Source organism: Pangasianodon hypophthalmus, chromosome 19 (assembly GCF_027358585.1).
Source record: "Pangasianodon hypophthalmus isolate fPanHyp1 chromosome 19, fPanHyp1.pri, whole genome shotgun sequence".
NCBI classification, from domain to species: domain Eukaryota; kingdom Metazoa; phylum Chordata; class Actinopteri; order Siluriformes; family Pangasiidae; genus Pangasianodon; species Pangasianodon hypophthalmus.
The window spans coordinates 1,772,208-1,788,961 of record NC_069728.1 but is presented as its reverse complement, the minus strand read 5'-3'; the positions used below and the strand labels follow the sequence as shown (position 1 = coordinate 1,788,961).

Here is a 16,754-nt window from a genome sequence, read left to right as displayed (position 1 = left end):
GTTTTATGATGAATGTTTATATGGTGTATCTATCTATCTATCTATCTATCTATCTATCTATCTATCTATATACTGCTCAAAAAAATTAAAGGAACACTTTGAAAACACATCAGATCTCAATGGGGAAAAATATCATGCTGGATATCTATACTGATATGGACTGGGTAATGTGTTAGGAACGAAAGGATACCACGTCGTTTGATGGAAATGAAAATTATCAACCCACAGAGGGCTGAATTCAAAGACACCCTGAAAATCAAAGTGAAAAAATGCTGCAGCAGGCTAGTCTATTTTGCTGAAATTTCATTGCAGCAGCTCAGAATGGTACTCAGTAGTTTGTATGGCCCCCACGTGCTTGTATGCATGCCTGACGACGTCGGGGCATGCTCCTAATGAGACGACGGATGGTGTCCTGGGGTATTTCCTCCCAGATCTGGACCAGGGCACCAGCTCCTGGACAGTCTGAGGTGCAACCTGGCGGCGTCGGATGGACCGAAACATAATGTCCCAGAAGTGTTCTATTGGATTTAGGTCAGGCGAGCGTGGGGGCCATTCAATGGTATCAATTCTTTCATCCTCCAGGAACTGCCTGCATACTCTCGCCACATGAGGCCGGGCATTGTCGTGCACCAGGAGGAACCCAGGACCCACTGCGCCAGCATAGGTTCTGACAATGGGTCCAAGGATTTCATCCCGATACCTAATGGCAGTCAGGGTCCCATTGTCTAGCCTGTAGAGGTCTGTGCGTTCCTCCATTGGATATGCCTCCGCAGACCATCACTGACCCACCACCAAACCGGTCATGCTGAACGATGTTACAGGCAGCATAATGTTCTCCACGGCTACTGTCACATGTGCTCAGGGTGAACCTGCTCTCATCTGTGAAAAGCACAGGACGTCAGTGGCGGACCAGTCCTGCTGATGGGTTAAGGACCTTCTACAGCCCTGTCCAGCTCTCCTAGAGTAACTGCCTGTCTCCTGGAATCTCCTCCATGCTCTTGAGACTGTGCTGGGAGACACAGCAAACCTTCTGGCAGTGGCACGTATTGATGTGCCATCCTGGAGGAGTTGGACTGCCTGTGCAACCTCTGTAGGGTCCAGGTATCGCCTCATGCTACCAGTAGTGACACTGACCCTAGCCAAATGCAAAACTAGTGAAAAACAGTCAGAAAAGATGAGTAGGGAAAAAAATGTCAGTGGCATCCACCTGTAAAACCATTCCTGTTTTGGGGGTCGTCTCATTGTTGCCCATCTAGTGCACCTGTTGTTAATTTCATTAACACCAAAGCAGCTGAAACTGATTAACAACCCCCTCTGCTACTTAACTGACCAGATCAATATCCCAGGAGTTTAATTGACTTGATGCTATACTCTGATTAAAAAGTGTTCCTTTAATTTTTTTGAGCAGTGTGTGTGTGTGTGTGTGTGTGTGTATATATATATATATATATATATATATATATATATATATATATATATATATATATATATATATATATATATATAGTGTGTGTGTGTGTGTGCCTGTGTGCTGAAATATCTTAATCTAATTGATTTATTTATTTTTTTTTAAGAAAATGACCAGTAAAAAGGCGGAAGTTGCGCAGATCGTAACTGTACAGTACACAGACTCTTCTGACAAGTGAGTGCTGCTCATTTGACGCTAACACCTTGTAGTTGTTTTTAGCGGTATTAGAATTTTTTTTAATTGACCTGGTGCTTTAGGATATTTGTAAACCTATTACAGACCCCTTAGGACCCATCATTATTTATGCATTTATAAATTATGCAAATAGACATGCCTGTGTAATAAACATAACAGCAGGCAATGACTTTAATGGCTTTGCATAAAGACTCAGCTTTGTAAATATCATATGAATGTTTATAAAATCCTGCTGTTCCGAAATTGGCAAGAGTAGTTTAGATATTGGCATAGTAGAAATTCTTACAAAAATACTGACCATAATCTACTACAGCTACAATTTCCTGACACAACTAGCAAATGTGAAATTGGGTGGTCAAGTCATGTGTAATGGAATGAGGGCGTGTGGGGCAACACCATTCTTCAGTCCTTTTATAGAGTAAATGTTGTGCAACTGCATGCAGGTTGACTGAAATTCACGGCCCTGCATATTGTCATGTAATGTTTTTAGGCTACATTTTTATGTTTCTTCATATTATTTTTGCTTCAGAGTAAATGATCTAGAGATAAGCCTTTGTCTGTGATGTTATACTGTTGTTGACTGAGCATGGTTTTAATTATTTGTGGTCTAAATGTACCGAATGGGATTCAGTTTTCTGTTGTTCTAGCTGTTCCAGGGCAAAGGCTCTTTATGGGAACTATTTGAGAGGTTGTTTTAGTGCAGCTACTTAATTCCTTACATAAATATTGGTGGTTTTAAATTATTTTGAAGTCTTTCTCCTAAAACTATAATGTTTCCAATAACAAATAAAGACTATCAGGGAAACTTGTAAAGCATGTAAATAATATCCTGTTGTAGCTTGTACTGGTTTCCCTGGATTTTATTCTGTTGTAACCATGTTAGTATTTTTAAATGTAGTTCCTGTGTTTTATTATGAAGTCATGCCACTTCTTTAGATCATATTTACTACTTTCATAAGCGAATGAAAAAGTTCAGAGACTTCACCTGGTGACTCATTGACTTGAATTTAAAAAAAAAAAAAAGGGCTGCATTTCATAAGCATTTGTGTCTGGGCCTAGTTTTTGAACGTTTTCCCTGTCTTTAGGCATTCAGGCAACGAGCTGCAGGTCTACTACGCCCCTCACCGCACTTACAGCGATTTCTTTGATGAGATCAACCGAAGAGGCGACACCTTCTATGTGATCTCTTTCCGCAGGGTGAGTAGCTTTGTTAAATCTTTGTGGGGTTTTTTTGTTTGTTTTTGTTTTTTGTTTTTTTTTTGCAGTCACATACAGTTGATATTGCAACTTTATGAATGATTCTCGATTATGATTTCAATTTTTTTGTTCTTATATAATGCAATTGAAAAATTACGCATTTTTAAAAGTATTTTATTTAATAGAATGGACTTTGGAAACTGTAGATAGTAAAAAAAAAAAAAAAAATAGTAACAGCGCCATCTATAGCAAATAGTGCAAAAAATGGTTCTTTAAAAAAAAAAAGTCTGAGTTTTTCCTTTGTATTGGTTTAAACTTTTAAATAGCATTTATGGATGTTTTAATAAAAAAAATAAACATGCACCATCTTGATTAAAACGTTCTGAAAAATCGCATTAATTAAAATCAACCTGATTAATCGTGAAAATTGCCCAGCACTAATATAGTCGCAGGAATACTATAGGAATATGCCTCAAAACCAGGTGCCCTACAGTTATCCGGACCACTCAACTTAGTGCTACCTCATGTTGATGACAGTGTTGGGCTACTTTCGGTCTAGGCATTATTTCTCTGCAGAAGAAGCTCTGGCCACAGGCTAGCCACAGTGCTGATAGTGCTGACCAAAGAGCTGCTAATGTGACACAAACTCTGTAACTATAACAGTGTTAGTGCTTCTGTTTTTTGTCTTGTACTGGATAATGAGCTAAGTTATCTGTCTGGAATTATTAACAAAAACATTAGATTGAGTTCTCAGAACTAACCTAATTATGGCAAGGAGGAGTATCTTCATTCCATGTTGAAACATCTTTGATACAGTGTATGTCGTAAATCTCCTTATATTCAATTCAGTTAAAATTTATTTGTATAGCGCTTTTAACAATAGACATTGTCACAAAGCAGCGTTACAGAAATTAATAGATTCAAAATTTTTTAAACCAAAAAAAAAAAAAAAACATTTCAGATTTTCTGTGATGAAAACAATGCAACCAGCAACATTCTGCTTCCTTACATTTGGGATGTAACTGCATAAGAATACATTGCCTGGATTGAACAATCTTTTTTTTTTTAAAAAATTCCTTGTATAGACCACATCCACTTCTGGTTTAAATCCAAATACAAAAAGAAATATGAAATTTGAGCGCTAATCAGAAACACATAATGACATTGCATTACACCTCTACCTTTACTTTTAAATGTATGAACAAGAGATATAGTAACATTTACAGCAACAGATATTGAGGCAGTGAAATCATTATAATTTTGCATGTGTCTTCAAAGTCCTGAGACTTGTGCAAAGCAGAAGCGATTTCTCTGTTCAAACCCAGTTCATCTCACTGGCCAGTTCCCAAGTCCTCAGAGCAGAGAGAATGCCAAACTGTTCGCAGCGCTTCCACAAGCTCTGTAGTGGAGAACCACTGTCTTAGACACCACAATTCCACTATCAGACCCAGGCTCACCCTGTAAACAAATTAATTTTATTAATGAAGAGCATGTGAAGAGGTTGGAACAGGAGTTCCACACTTTGGGACTGGCTCACTCCAATGTCCCACCCTCTTTAAGTAAGAGAGGAACCATATGGTCTCACTCAGAGTAGGAAACATTGAGTTCTGCCTCTGATGAACATCTCTGTGATTCAGAGGTGCACAGACGTGTCCAAGAAGAAATGAGGTTGTGTATGAACACGCAAACACAGGCAACTGTAGGTTTAGAGAACAGGAGGCCCACAAGAGCTTGGGTGTTGATTGGTTAGAGTTTGACTTAATGGAGACCATGTTTTAGCTTTTGCCTCTGCTTTTGCTGGGAATTTGGACCTGGTTTTATTTTTCCGCCTATAGAGCAGGTGCTACCAGCTTTTGATTATACACTCAGATGATGTGATTGAAAAGTTGCTTTTTATGTCTCATCCCTCCTGAAGTCTAATGTAAATCTGCTTTTGCAAATTTTTGTTCTACTTTTAAATTGTAATAAGCAGCATGAAACCTGAGTTGTATAGTTTGTGTTTTAACAAGTTACAACACTAGACAGTAACTCCCTCCCATGAAATATTGGGTTATATATAAACAATGTTGCTTCTGCCTATCCTAATCTGTTTTGTTTTTCCTTTGTTTCTTACAAAAGATGAGTAATGCATCTGAAAACAGTTTTGAGACCTGTTTGCTTTTCCTTGTGTAAATAGATGCTCTCTCCACACGCACAAGACAAGTCTGTCTTGCTACAAAATTTCAAAAAGCATCTTGATGTCAAACTACTTTCAGAGTCTTGTCCAGAAATGGGTTGTGGCTCTCATGAGTCAGGTCAGAAAACATCGGATTTGTTTATTCAGGATAAAGTTGTATCAGAGATCACTTTACTGAGTCTGTTTTACTGAGCTGCCTCTGGCTTTTTGACTCTGTGATAACAGCAACATCTATGATCACTGCCTGGCACTGATGGATGGCCTGACAGCTTCTGATGTGACCTTTTGTTCAGATGTAGGTAGGTTTGGGGAATCAAGTTGTTAATGAATAGCTGAGAGACGTGGTTTTGATATCCCCTTTATACTCCCATATCACTGAATGCTTGATATTGGGAAAATGGATGCAAATGTCTTAAGGCATTCTTGTTCAAATGGTTATCAGTAGGTTACATGACCTTAAGTGTTCAATATGCAAGTGTTTAACATGAAAAACTAAATAATCTTTTATTTAGTTTTTCATGTTAAACACACTTCCCCTCTTTCTAATTAAAAACAGGCAGTATGTTCATTCTTGGAACACTTTCAGGACTAGAAGATTGGATTGATTTTTAGACGTTTACACCAAAACCTTCTATCCAACAGCAACTTGGTTGCATTTTCTGAGACATGGAATGCCAGAAAATGGGAAAGAGCGATGAAGATGGAGTTTATTAGCTTATTTATTTTCATGTATTTTGTTTCCTGGGATTTAGGGTGTGTGACTCTATGGTGTTTTGTTGGTCCCACCCTCCCTGCTGTGTTCTATTCCTTCCAGATCTCTGCATCTTGTGCTGGACTCCATTTAAAATCTCTTTTGAATATTTAATTTTTTCATTTCTCTTTTTTTTAGCCCCAACTCCCATGTTACCCCTTTAACATTTCCAACTTGTTTCGTCAATGTTTCCATTCCCCTTTTGCTTATGTAATCAGATTGCAACATTATTGGCTTACAGAGAACCTGGAGCCCTGGGAAAGCTTTGAGTTGGAAGACATTATCCCTGCCCATATGAGAATAGCTGCTTCAATACTGGTCTCCGCAACCCCAGAGAGAGTTTTCTCTCTCTTCTCTTTTTAGTGGAGCTAATAGGTCTCGAAGATCCCATTTTTGGTTTCACAAGTTTCAGAGGTGCTCCAGGTTGCATGTTGGACTGCAGTAGTGAGCCTGAGATGAATATAACATGCCACTCTGCTCCTCTCTGTTTTTCTAATATCTTTTACTGTGTTCAGATGCACACATTTTTCCACAAGTGCTTTGGCAGCTCTTAGAACAGGTGGAAAGTGATTATAAAGTTTTCCATTGGTACAGTAGAATCAGGTCACTATGCATAAATCTGATGTAACTTTAAAATGTTAAAGTGACTCCTAAAAAGCAGTGGGGCAATAGCCTTACTAAGCATGATATGATTTATATGATGCTAACTGAACACAAGGCTTTATTTATTCATTAAAGCATTATATTTTATGTGTCTTGAGCCAGATTTACCAATTTAAATATGTTTAGTTTAACCCAAATCATTTTTGGCTTCCATTTAACAAAATCTACAAAATTAAATATTACATTGTCTTGGAGCACATTCCCTCAAATGAACTGTTTCAAATAGAAGTCTGGGTGGCTGTAGGGAGGGTGATGAGACTGTCTCTCACAAGTTTGTCTCCCAGTTCAGACACAGATGGAATGCTGTTTTTGTATCCAGGATCAAAAGAATTAACAGTATTTATTAGTATGTAAACTATGGTATGGTTTGAAGTTAGCCTTAAAATCCAAGTCTGTGCTCAGCTGCAATTTCAGCCACATACACTTACTATCCACTTTAGTAGGAACACTTCTACACCTGCTCTTTTATGCAGTTATCCAATCAGCCAATCATGGGGCAGAAGCACAATGCATGAAATCATGCAGATACAGGTCAAGAGCTTCAGTTAATGTTCACATCAAACATCAGAATGAAGAAAAAGATGGGAGTGGCCCCACGTGGGCGGCCTGAAGATCATTGGGAATGCTGGGGATGGTGCCGCTTGGGGATCTCATATGGGGAGCTGAACTGTGATGGCTTGAGACTGCGATTGCTGCGAGCAGTTTTGCAATCAGGTCTCCATCAGTGGACAGTGAATAGGTTCAACAAAACAGACTTCATATGAAAACTGTAATGAATTTTAATTGCACTATTTGACCATGTAGTACACTGTTATAGAAGGGATTTATTTATAATCGCACTGTCCAGTGTCACCCAGATAAGTATGAGTTCCCTTTTGAGCCTGGTTCCTCTCAAGATTTCTTCCTCATATCGTCTCAGGGAGTTTTTCCTCACCACTGTCGCCCCAGGCTTGCTCATTAGGGATAAATTCATGCATTTACAATATATATCCTGTATGTATATTTCAGTAAAGCTGCTTTGTGACAATGTCCATTGAATTGAATTGAATTGAATTGAAAAAGTGTGATCTCTGTGACTTTAACCGTGGCATGGTTGTTGGTGCCAGACGGGCTGGTTTGAGTATTTCAGATTGCTGATCTCATATAAATTTATTAAAGAGGAATTTCTGTTTGTGTGTGATGTTTGTTGTTAACACCTATTTTCTATATTTCTGCCTCAGGATCACCTTCTTCTTCCTGCCACCAACCACAACAGAGGAAGCAGACCAAAGATGTCAGTTGTTCTCCCAGCAATGAATATCAATGGTGAGACCTAACAGTCCTCTTTATCATGCATAGTTGCTTTAGAGACAGACAACCATGGCTAAGTTGATAAATAAAGGAACAAAAAGCCTTCTGGGGTTGCTACTGGAGAAACATATATTTTGGACTCTGTTCCCAGCCATATGCCTTCGACAAGGCCATTTATCTCTCTGAGTATAGAATGTAAATGGATAAGGCACATCATCCAGGCCAGATGGTTTAAAATGGTGCATGCATTAGTAATCATATTTACTTTTGGACCAGTTTTATTAACTGTTTTCTGCTCCAGATTTTTTTTCTTCACTTGTTTTATTTATCTTTTCAATATCACCAAAACCACTTGATTTTTGTGATTTGAAAAGATAAATGAAACAAAGTCTGCTTTCTGCTGTGAGTAGCATTCCACAGTTTGTATGCTTGTGTCTGTTTTAAACATCAGCATTAGAACAGGAACGAGTATCATCATAAATGTGAAAATTGTATCAATTTGTGTGTGTGTGTGTGTTTGTGTGTGTGTGTGTGTTCCCACTGTGTTTTTTCATCAGTTTGAGAATTGGCTTTGGTCATCGATGGCAAAGCCTCAGTTCTCAGTTACCTGCTCTTTTTAAACATCAACAAAATATGAGAGACTGATCATATCTGGAGAAAGCTTAATGTTCTTAATGTCTACTGACAACATTGTACTTTTTTAATTGCTGTTGAATCTCTGCTGAATCCCAACCCTGTATTTACAGTTCACTTGCCACACATATATTATTTATTGACAAAACATTTGATGTTTTCTAATGCAGAGCAGTTTGCATTTCTTTTCTTCTCTGCCTAGCCATTCGCGGTTATAAGGCATGTTATTCAGATAGAGAATGGCATAGAAACAAAGTAAAATCTAGTCAATCAAACATTGTATCATAATTCAAAATAGTTTTACTTTTTCCTTTCCTCTGTAGTTTCCTCTAGCTGATGAGTCCAAGGCTGTGTTAGTCCAGGAAAAAGTGACTTGGGCGCATGCAATACCATAACCCTCCTGTGAATAACCTGTAACATTATAGGTCTTGAAAAAAGGCCATTCATCTTCTTTTTAATAATTATGATCTTGAGAGAATGAAGGCTGACCTAATTTTGGGAACCCCAGCAGCTGTCAGTCAGTGGAGTCAAGCAATGTTGCCTTATCTGACCAAATAATCTTGAATCACGAACAGTGAATTCATTAAGGAAATACATAGTTTTTGTTATTGTTTTTATGGCTATTAGAGTGTGGACATACACATTTTATATAGTCACTGGGTTACAAATAAATATACTCACTCTCTTTCTCGGTACACGACGTGCAAAGGCTAAGATGGCATTTTGATTAAGTGTTAGATGGCAGTATGGCACAGTTTCAGCAGTCCAAATAATCTCCCTTCTGGTGCTGAAATATGCTTTAAATTCTTTCAGCTACATGCTGCATCAATTTAGTTTCTCCTGCTTATAAATGGCTTTCATATGCTTGCCCTGATAGAAGTCTTTCATGACTCTGAAGTAAAAGCATGGTGAGGGGACGCTGGCATTTTGGGTTCAATCTGATTAGCTTCAAGAGCAATTTGTTTTTAACAGTATAGGCTTTACCTCTTGGACTTTGAGGTAGTTAATCTGTACAAGAGATTTGTCTGTATGCTCTTTTTTAAATTTAAATTGATTTATATTCAAAATTACTTGAGTACAAAACAACGGCTTTGAATGCATACATTTGTGCAGTGTAGTGCTCCATTTGCATTGATAACTGCAAATGGAATTCTGGGTTTTGCTGAATGCTGCATGCGCTAAAAAAAAACAGAATCTGATCTTCATCTCTCCATCTCTCCATCTCCATCATCGCTTCTGTCATTACCCCTGGATGCCTAATTAAGAAGCTAAACAAGGTCACACTTGCACTAATTAGTTCTGTGACTTTCAGAAGAAACATATCCCTGTCTAAGAAGTCCAAGAAGCCTAGGCCAGAGGGACAGGAAGAACCCAAACGCTCTGCCCTTTCAAAATTCCATTTAGGGAGTCCTAATCAAAAATGTAGACATTGTGAGTCTCCTGTCTTCAGTTTGTTGAGGAGAGTTTGGAAAATTGTGTTTCTGGCACTAATTCTGGCAACAACGCTAAATTGGCCATGTGTGTATGTTTAGTTACACCGGCTGGGACACTGACTCGTAGTCTCACACCTGACCTACCGTGCCCCATCGTGCTCATTTTATGTGGTGGAGGCATTATGGCTTCACATTGTCTGTTGTGGTTGTGTCATACTCTTTACATGTTTTAATAATGAATTTGACTGTGTGTGTGTGTGTGTGTGTGTGTAAGCAAACCTTGATTGCCACTTTTTTTTTTTTTTTCCAGAACTATGTCCTGGATTTCTTTTGATAGCTCATAGCTCATTGGTCTCATAGCTCATGTTCTCTAACAAACTTTTGGGCGTTCCAAGAACAGGTGTATTTGTATTGAGATGATATGACACTTTATTTGCACACAGGTGAACTCCAATAATCTAATTATGTGACTGCTGATGGAACTGATTGTAACAGAACCAAATTCACCCAGTGGGGGTGAATACTTTTGCAGTTGCAATGTTTTTATATCTAAATAATTTTGCAAACTATCAGTATTATGGGCTATTTTGCATACTATGCTGAATGCTGGGTTTGTGCATGTGTGTGTTCTTGTTACTTCCATCACAGTTCCCATAGCAAATCATTGTGTCAAAATCAGCCATGTGCCATCAAAAATTCTAGTACCAGCTAGTGGCTTTGGACAGTGGTTTTTTTTTTTGAAGTGTTTTTTTTTTTTTTTTTTTATAAATAAATAAACAAATAAATAAATAAAAAGGGCAAAAAGTTATGGTGGGGAAGACACCTAGACAAGTTCTCCAGCGTCGACTCCCTTTAGTTACTCGTGCACAATGGCCCATAACATTTTGTAATTAGAGCTTTGCATTGAAGACCCCTACAATGAATGCATCATCAGAACACACACAATTGTACTAAGTATACATGGCAATGGGAAAGCTGTGTGTGTGGTATTTTAATACTGACTGTCTACTGTAGAATGTTTGTAATGATTTGGAACTTTTTAAAGAATAGGAGGTGCAAACCCTCTTCATTGATCACCCCAGACCCTATTCTCAGTGGACGTGAGCTCGACTCATTTAAGAGTCATCTGTTTGTGTGTTGGGTTCATTGCAGGGGTAAGATTAAAGCCAACATGTGACTCATCTTTGGCTGTGTGTCTAAGGATGGTGTCCTTAACCTCCACCACTCGCAGGATGGGTTCCATGTCCTGAAAATCTTACAGCTGGAGAGTCACAGTGCTTTTCCAGAAGTACAGATGCAAGGATGTAAATGAACATCAGGTGTGGTTCAAATGTTCATTTGTTTCTCATTACAGAAAGTGTGATAAAGGACAAGGAGTTTGAGGTGATGATGCAGATTGACTGTGAAGTCATGGACACCAGGATCCTTCACATCAAGTCCTCCAGTATCCCACCAATCCTGCGGGTCAATGAAACTGATGCTGAATCATTCTATCACTCTGCCCCTACCAACAATCACGCTTCACCCTCTGTTGGAGTCCTCATGGGCTCTGCTTGACTCCAGATGCCTACTGATATCAGAACACCTTTTGTCATGGTTTTTCTGTTGTTAGCCCTTTTTGTTGGACACATTTTATCTCTTTGTTCTTCGTCAGAAATTGGAGTAGCAATGTATGAAATCTGGAGTAGAATTTGAGAAAAACAGTTTGATTGAAAAACAGCATGGGCCAAGTACTGAACCTTGAGGAACACCACCCCCACACATATTTCAGCTGCACCATAAAATCCTTAAACTGTAATCATTAAAGCTCTCAGGAAACCATGTCAGGTTTGTGTTCAATCTACTCTTGATTTGAATTCTTAGACGTTTTTATTGATCTGTGTGTTTGGCTTATACTTAATAGATACTTAATAGATTTAATTTTGGCTTTTGTTTGCACTTTGAATTGTGTATATTTGTAGGAGTGTACTAATGAAGTTTTATTACCAAGCTTCCAGCTTGGTACATATACAAGGCTCATTTTCATTTTATGTTCTTTAATTTTATGACGAAAAATTTATATTAATAAATAGCATAATTGTTACAAAAAAGGAAAAGATGCTAATTTCACTTCTCATTGTTGTTGCAAAGCAGAAAAGGTTTAAAATTGGAAGATGATAAACTATTTGAGTAAACCTGCTCATTCACTGCATGACTTTTTAAAAGTGATATTGATCAATTGCAAATTCTTTTGTTTTCAAATGTCAAGACACGTCAGCAACACTTCAAAACTTAAATAAACACTGGACTATATTTGAGTATGTTGTATTTATGATGGTACTTTTGCTCTTTAACTGTGGGGAAGACAGACAGTCCTCCCCGATTTCCTCTGAGTTTTTCATTGTTTCAATTTCAGTTCTAGGATATGTGGTCATATTTCAGTGCCCTGGTTCTTTGGAAGATGTTTACTCAAAGGTTAGACAGACTTTTTCTAACTACACTGCTGTAATTTGATGGCAAGCAAGGAGGCCTGGGGTTCAGTCGGTGTTCCAGTTCATCCCAAAGGTGTTCAGTGGGGTTGAGGTCAGGGCTCTGTGCAGGACACTCGAGTTCTTCCACTCCAACCTTCACACACCATGTCTTCATGGAGCTCGCTTTGTGCACAGGGGCATTGTCATGCAGGAACAGGTTCGGGCCTCTTAGTTCCAGTGAAGGGAAGCTGCAATGATACAGAAAACAAAGACATTCTATACAATTGTGTGCTTCCATCTTTGTGGTAACAGTTTGGGGAAAAAACACATGATGGTCAGGTGTCCACAAACCTTTGGCTATATAGTGTACATCAAGTGTAAATCTCCCATAAGATAATTTTTTAATAATTTTTGCAATACATATGGATTTTAATTGGTAGATAAAACAATTTTTGCACGTTTACACACATTTCAGCTAGTGACAATATTACAGTACATAAAGTGTTCTCAAAGAGTTGCGGAGTATAACGCCCCCTTGCCAAAATTCTCTGAGCTCGCTGTGAGAAACAGTTATGAACACAAGCATCAAAATATACTGTTAGTAAGTAATATACAATATAGCATGCATTAATAGTCACTAAATTGTTTTGGTACTTAACATCTTGAAACTTTGACTTTATGTATATATATATATATATATATATATATATATAAAATGTGTGGGTGTATATACACTCAATAAGCACTTTATTAGGAACACCTGTACACCTACTCATTCATGCAATTATCTAATCAGCCAAAACTGGACAGTTGAAGACTGGAAAAACGTAGCCTGGTCTGATGAATCTCATTTTCTGCTGAGACAAACAGATGGTAGTTACAGAATTTGGTGCCAACGACATGAATCCATGGACCCAACCTGCCTTGTGTCCACAGTCCAGGCTGGTGGAGGTGGTGTAATGGTGTGGGGAATGTTTTCTGACCATGTGCATCCCTTCATGGCCACAATTTAATTTCTTCTAATGGCTACTTCCAGCATGATAATGCACCATGTCACAAAGCAGGAGTCGTCTCAAACTGGTTTCATGAACATGACAATGAGTTCAGTGTTCTTCAGTGGCCTTCTCAATCACTGGATCTGAATCCAGTAGAACACCTTTGGGACGTGGTAGAACAGGAGATTCGCATCTGAAAAATCTGCAGGAATTGTGTGATACAGTCATGTCAACGTGGACCAGAATCTCAAAGGAATGTTTCCAACATCTTGTGAAATCCATGCCACGAAGAATTGAGGCTGTTTTAAGACCAAAGTGAGGCCCTAATCAGTATTAGTATAGTGTTCCTAATAAAGTGCTCTGTGAGTGTGTGTGTGTGTGTATATACAGTTTTGTGCAAAAGTCTTAGGCACATGCAAAGAAATGCTGTAGAGTAAAGATGCCTTCAAAAATAATGAAATTAAATGTTTCTACATAAAAAAATACTATAAAGAGCAGTAAACAGTAATAAAAAGTCAATATTTGGTGTGAGCCTTTGATTTAAAAATAAAATTATTAGTCTCAGGTACAATATATGGAGTTTTATAAGGAAGTTAACTGGCAGATTTTACTGAGCATCTTGCAGAAGCAGCCACAGTTCTTCTGAAAACTGACTGTCACACTTGCTTCTAATTTTTCAGCAAAACCCAGGAGCCTTCATTATTTTTTTTTTTGTCTGAAAAGTGTCTCTTATGTAATATGCTGCTTTCTTTACTGACATTGAAAGATTTTTCTGTAACATTTAATTTTGTGCTGGAAAACTAATGTTAAGGAATCTAAAATGGTTTTTGTACTGAATCAACAATGTAGAAGTCATAAAATAAAAATCTATAACAAAGATTTTACTAAAAAGTATAGGGTGCCTAAGACTTTTGCACAGTACTGTGTATGTGTGTGTGTGTGTGTGTGTGTGTGTGTGTGTGTGTATATATATATATATACAGTCAGGTCCATAAATATTGGGACAGTGACACAGTTTTGGTAATTTTGCCTCTGTACACCACCACAGTGGATTTGAAATGAAGCAGTCAAGATGTGACTGAAGCGTAGACTTTCAGCTTTAATTCAAGGAGTTTAACAAAAATATTGCATTAACCGTTTAGGAATTACAGCCATTTTTTACAGAGTTCCTCCATTTTCACAGGCTCAAAAGTAATGGGACAAACTAATATAATCATAAATATTAGGATTATTTTTATTACTTGGAGGTAAATCCTTTGCAGTCAATGACTACCTGAAGTCTGGACCCCATGGACATCACCAAATGCTGAGGTTTCTCCCTTGAGATGATTTGCCAGGTCTTTACTGCATCCATCTTCAGTTGCTGCTTGTTTGTGGGTCATTCTGCCTTCAGATTTGTCTTCAGTAAGTGAAAAGCAGCTCAGTTGGGTTGAGGTCAGGTGACTGACTCGGCCATTTAAGAACATTTAATTTCCAAGCTCTTGGGCTGCTTTCACAGTATGTTTTGGGTTGTTATCCATCTGTACTGTGAAGCTCTGTCCTATCAGTTTTGCAGCATTTGACTGAGTCTGAGCAGAAAGTACAGCTCTGTACACTTCAGAATTCATCCTGCTGCTTCTATCAACAGTCACATTATCAATAAACCCCAGTGACCCCGTTCCATTGGCAGCCAAACATGCCCATGCCATAACACTGCCTCCACATGTTTGACGGATGATGTGGTATGCTTTGGATCATGAGCCCTTCTTTTCCTTCTCCATACTTTTTTCTTCCCATCATTCTGGTACAAGTTAATCTTACATCAGAACTGGTCAGGCTTTTTTTTAGAGGTTTTTTAGCAAAAGTCTAATCTGGCCTTTGTGTTCTTGAATGTTACCAGCGGTTTGCATCTTGCAGTAAACTGTCTGTATTTACATTCATGAAGGTGGCTCTTGATTGTAGACTTTGACAATGATAGGCCTACCTCCTCCAGAGTGTTCCTGACTTGGCTAGATGTTGTGAAGGGGTTGTTCTTCAATAAGAAAAGAATTCTGCAATCATCCACTTTAGTTGTTTTCTGTGGTCTCCCAGGCCTTTTGGTGTTGCTGAGCTCGCCAGTGCATTCCTTCTTTTTAAGAATGTACCAAATTGTTGATTTGGCCCTCCTAAAGTTTCTGCTATCTCTCTGATAGGTCTGTTTTGGTTTTTCAGCCTAATAATGGCCTCCTTCAACACCTCTTTGGACGGCATATTGAGAGTTCCCATGAACAGCTACCAAATGCAAATTCACCACTTGGAATCAACTCCAGACCTTTTATCTCCTTAATTTATCATGATGTAAGGAGGAAACAGACCACAGCTGGCCATGAAACTGCTTATCAGTCAATTGTCCCATTACTTTTGAGCCTGTGAAAATGGAGGAACTCTGTAAAAAATGGCTGTAATTCCTAAACGGTTAATGCAATATTTTTGTTAAACCCCTTGAATTAAAGCTGAAAGTCTACGCTTCAGTCACATCTTGACTGCTTCATTTCAAATCCACTGTGGTGGTGTACAGAGGCAAAATTACCAAAACTGTGTCACTGTCCCAATATTTATGGACCTGACTGTATATATATATATATATATGCACATACAGACAGGTCCGGAAGTATTTGATTTTGCCTTTATATACCACCACAATGGATTTGAAATAAAACAATCAAGATGTGATCAAAATGTAGACTTTAAGCTTTATTTTAAGAGGTTCCACAAAAATATGCCATTTACCATTAGGTATTACAGCCATTTTAAGCAAAGTACTTCCATTTTGAGGGGCTCAAAGGTATTTGGACAATTGACTGACGAGAAGTTAATTGACCAGGTGCAGTCCATTCCCTCATTACTTCAAGACAAATGAAGCAGATAAAAGGTCTGGAGTTGATATCAGGTATTGAGTTGGCATTTGGCAGCTGTTCGACTGGTGCTACCAATATGAAGTCCAAGGAGATCTCAATGCAAGTGAAGGAGGCCATCATTAGGCTGAAAAAACAACATAAATCTATAAGAGAGATAGCAAAAACCTTAGGTGTGGCCAAATCAACAATTGGGTACATTCTTAAAAAGAAAGAAAGCACTGGTGAACTCAACAACATCGAAAGTCCTGGAAGACCACAGAAGACAACTAAAGTGGATGATTGCAGAATCTTTTCCTTGGTGAAGAAAAACCGCTTCACAACATCAACGGAAGTCAAGAATACTCTGGAGAAGGTAGGCGTATCATTGTCAAAATCTACAATCAAGAGACGCCTTCATGAATGTAAATACAGAGGGTTTACAACAAGGTGCAAACCACTGGTAACATTCAAGAACAGGAAAGCCAGATTAGACTTTGCCAGAAAACATCTAAAAAAGCCTACCATGTTCTGGAATAAGATTCTTTGGACTGATGAAACCAAGATTAACTTGTATCAGAATGACAAGAAGAGAAAAGTACGGCAAAAGAAAGGAACAGCTCATGATCCAAAGTATACCACATCATGTGT

General features: G+C 38.3%; 1 protein-coding gene across 1 annotated transcript in view; it reads left to right on the top strand.

Moving 5' to 3' along the window:
• Positions 1 to 12,103, top strand: part of atf6 (activating transcription factor 6) — a 50,136-nt gene extending 38,033 nt beyond the window's left edge. Inside the window, exons 13-16 of the mRNA XM_034313805.2 lie at positions 1,575 to 1,642; positions 2,749 to 2,860; positions 7,671 to 7,755; positions 11,161 to 12,103. Coding sequence (XP_034169696.1) covers positions 1,575 to 1,642; positions 2,749 to 2,860; positions 7,671 to 7,755; positions 11,161 to 11,363 — 468 coding nt within the window. The 3' untranslated portion in view covers positions 11,364 to 12,103. The remainder of the gene's footprint in view (positions 1 to 1,574; positions 1,643 to 2,748; positions 2,861 to 7,670; positions 7,756 to 11,160) is intronic.
• Positions 12,104 to 16,754: the final 4,651 nt, after the last annotated feature.